At 42.4% G+C, this 2763-nt stretch overlaps 1 protein-coding gene across 1 annotated transcript; it reads right to left on the minus strand.

Annotated features, from left to right (window-relative positions):
* Positions 1 to 1126: 1126 nt before the first annotated feature.
* LOC124062711 lies at positions 1127 to 2253 on the minus strand. The gene is made up of 3 exons (XM_046395584.1): positions 1780 to 2253; positions 1548 to 1686; positions 1127 to 1382 (listed from the first exon to the last, which is right to left on the minus strand). The coding sequence occupies exons 1-3, from the start codon at positions 1985 to 1987 to the stop codon at positions 1127 to 1129; spliced, it is 603 nt and encodes a 200-aa protein (XP_046251540.1). The 5' UTR covers positions 1988 to 2253.
* Between the last annotated feature and the right edge of the window lie 510 nt (positions 2254 to 2763).

The following is a 2763-nucleotide window of genomic DNA, read 5'->3' on the forward strand; positions in this document are numbered from 1 at the left end:
TCTGCCGTTTCAACGAGACCGCGCGTCACCGGTTAAAGGACCAATAGCTGAGCAGATAAGCTCCGGTTTACTGACTCTGCTATTGTGTGGTGATACGTTTTGCTGAATCATCCTATATGTGGTTGTTCATTTTGTGTGCTGGTTCCCCCTTGTGTCGTCATTCACAGTTTACCCTCGCCTCGCTCCATAAGGCTACAGCCACGCCAGAGAGAGGCAGAAGACAACCAGCTCCCGTCGTGGATTAATCACTCAGCTGCACCAAAACACCAAAAAACAATCAGCTGGGAACTGAGAGACAGACCTGCTGGACAGCGGACAATCGCGGACTTACCGAAAGGGCAGGTGAGCATCTCCAGGAAAGACTTCCAGCGGGGAGCAGCGTCAGCAAGTGGAGTCTGTCCCATCAGTGATATCCAAATGCAAAGAAATTTGTGGCAGTACAAACACCTCAAAATCATGCTCCAAAATCTGTCTTGTGCTATTGTATCCTGCAGGGCAAAGAGCACATGCTATGAAGACCTACACTGTTCTTGACGACACCTACACCTAACACCTTACCTCCAGCCACACCAAGGGCCGCAACTAAACTACAACAGGTAACCCAAACAAAATAGAATTATGCATGGACATAAAATGTAATTGCATGTTGGATTATCCTAGATATTTCCATCAAATAATGTATATAATGTATAATGTTTGATTATGTCTGTAGGGCCCATAAGAGAACAAGGGCAGTTGTGGAGCGTGGCATTGGCCAAATGAAGAGACGCTTTCATGTCCTCCATGGAGAGTTGTGGCTGACCCCTGACAAAGTCTGCAAAGTCATCGTGGCCTGTGCAATACTGCACAACATTTGCAAGGCTCGGCAGATTGCAGAACCTCTTGAGGGTGATGGTGATGAGGAGAGCGATGATGGTGGTGGTGGTGGTGAAGAAAACATTGACTTCCCACAGGGGAACTTGGCTCAAAGTGGACTACCTAACAGAGCCCACTTTACAAATTTACATTTCAGGCAAGTTACGGTATATGTAATAAGAAAATGTGTGAATGCATCTAATCAATGATCCACATAGTTTTACCAAACATCACTTACAATAGTTACATACATGACACAAAGACACAATATCTATTTGCCACTCAATTTATTTTTTAGGAACTGAATTTTCAGTCTATAGTACTCCTCCTGTAGGCAGAGAACTCTTTTCTGCTGCATTAAGACATCCATCGTCAACTCTAATCTTCTGTCCTGCAGGGATGGTGTTGGAGCAGCAGGTGCAGCAAGCAGGGATGGTGTTTGAGCGGCAGCAGCGGGCAGGCTGGACTCTGTCTGATGGTCATACACCTGTGATGTTGAGGGGTCCGGTTCCTCTGATGGCTCCATGCTACAAAAAGGGGAAGACATTTAGTTTAATTATTGTTTTGTTTTAATTGATTTAGTAGAAGGAACATGCACAAGTAGTACGCTAAATGGTTTATGCAATGAATAAACACTGTGCTTAATATTTTGTTTTCCTGCCTCTTGATATATGAAAACTCATTTGTTCCACCGTTGTTGCATTTCAATGGCCTGCAACATTGAGGAGTCAATGCTTTCCCTCAGCCCGGTGATGCCAACTTCTGACTGCCCCAGTATATCAAATACTGTTTCTGCAACCTGGGACAGCTGCTTAGAAGGTGGTCCACCCCCTAAAAGGAAATCCAGTAAAACAATATATACACAATAATTAGGCATTTAAATTAACTTTGCCAGCAGGTGTAAGGAAGTGGTATATCACTCACCTGTGCGTGAAGCTTCACGTTTTTGTGCCGCAATCTCCTTATTTGCTTTTGACTGCAACACAAACCACCGCTTCTCGCAATCCTCACTTGTGCACACAACCAATGGAAAGGAAGCATTTATCTGTTGTGCTATAGTGTCCCAGGCTTGCTTCTGGGCTTGCACTGTGACACTGGGGCTAAATTTACCCCTCAAAACACTTGTGCTCATTGATCAATTGAGCCAAAAGCAAACACTGTTCCTCGGTCCAGTTGGGTTTTCTTGTTCTTTTTTCCTCCATTGTTGTTCACTAGTTTGTAGCAGATGTAAAAGCCAGACAAACCTACTTCTTATATACCTGTCAGCAATCAAGGACATTGATGAAAGCGGTGCTGTGTTACTCTCGTTAATACCAAATTAAGTTGAGATGTTGATAGTTGAAAGTACAAAAGCATGCAATTAATAAAAGCAAATTAATATAACCATCACTATGTGAATATGTGTACATTCAGTAGGATTATTTTTTTTTTAGTACAGTTTACTATTGATTTAACATGTATTTTCTTTTATGTGATATGTTATTTACAATTACACAGTTTTCATAAGATTAGATTCCATGATTAAGTTTATCAATTTGAGGGTTAAGTTTTTTATCCAGCTTTTAGGATCAACCAATCACAGCTTTGGAAATGATGACTCATACCTAGCAACGGGGTCAACCATACCTCCTCACTAAGATAGGTGTTTCTGTCCATTCCTTGCTCAGAGTTCTCTGAGAATGTTCTGGAATCACTCCTAAGCTAAGACTCCTTACTGGGAATTTTTAGGCTAAGTTAGGAGCTCTCTGAGAGGATTCTCAGAATCTTTAGGAATACGGGCCCTGAACCCCGATGCAGAGTCAAAAAGGCAGGCGGGCGTGGCAGAGGTCCAAACTTTTAGTCTTTATTTAACAAAATCTAAACTCAAACTAACTCTAACTAAACTCTAAACTCCTGTTTGTCATGCCT

Source organism: Scatophagus argus, chromosome 8, assembly GCF_020382885.2.
Source record: "Scatophagus argus isolate fScaArg1 chromosome 8, fScaArg1.pri, whole genome shotgun sequence".
In the NCBI taxonomy this organism is placed as follows: Eukaryota; Metazoa; Chordata; class Actinopteri; family Scatophagidae; genus Scatophagus; species Scatophagus argus.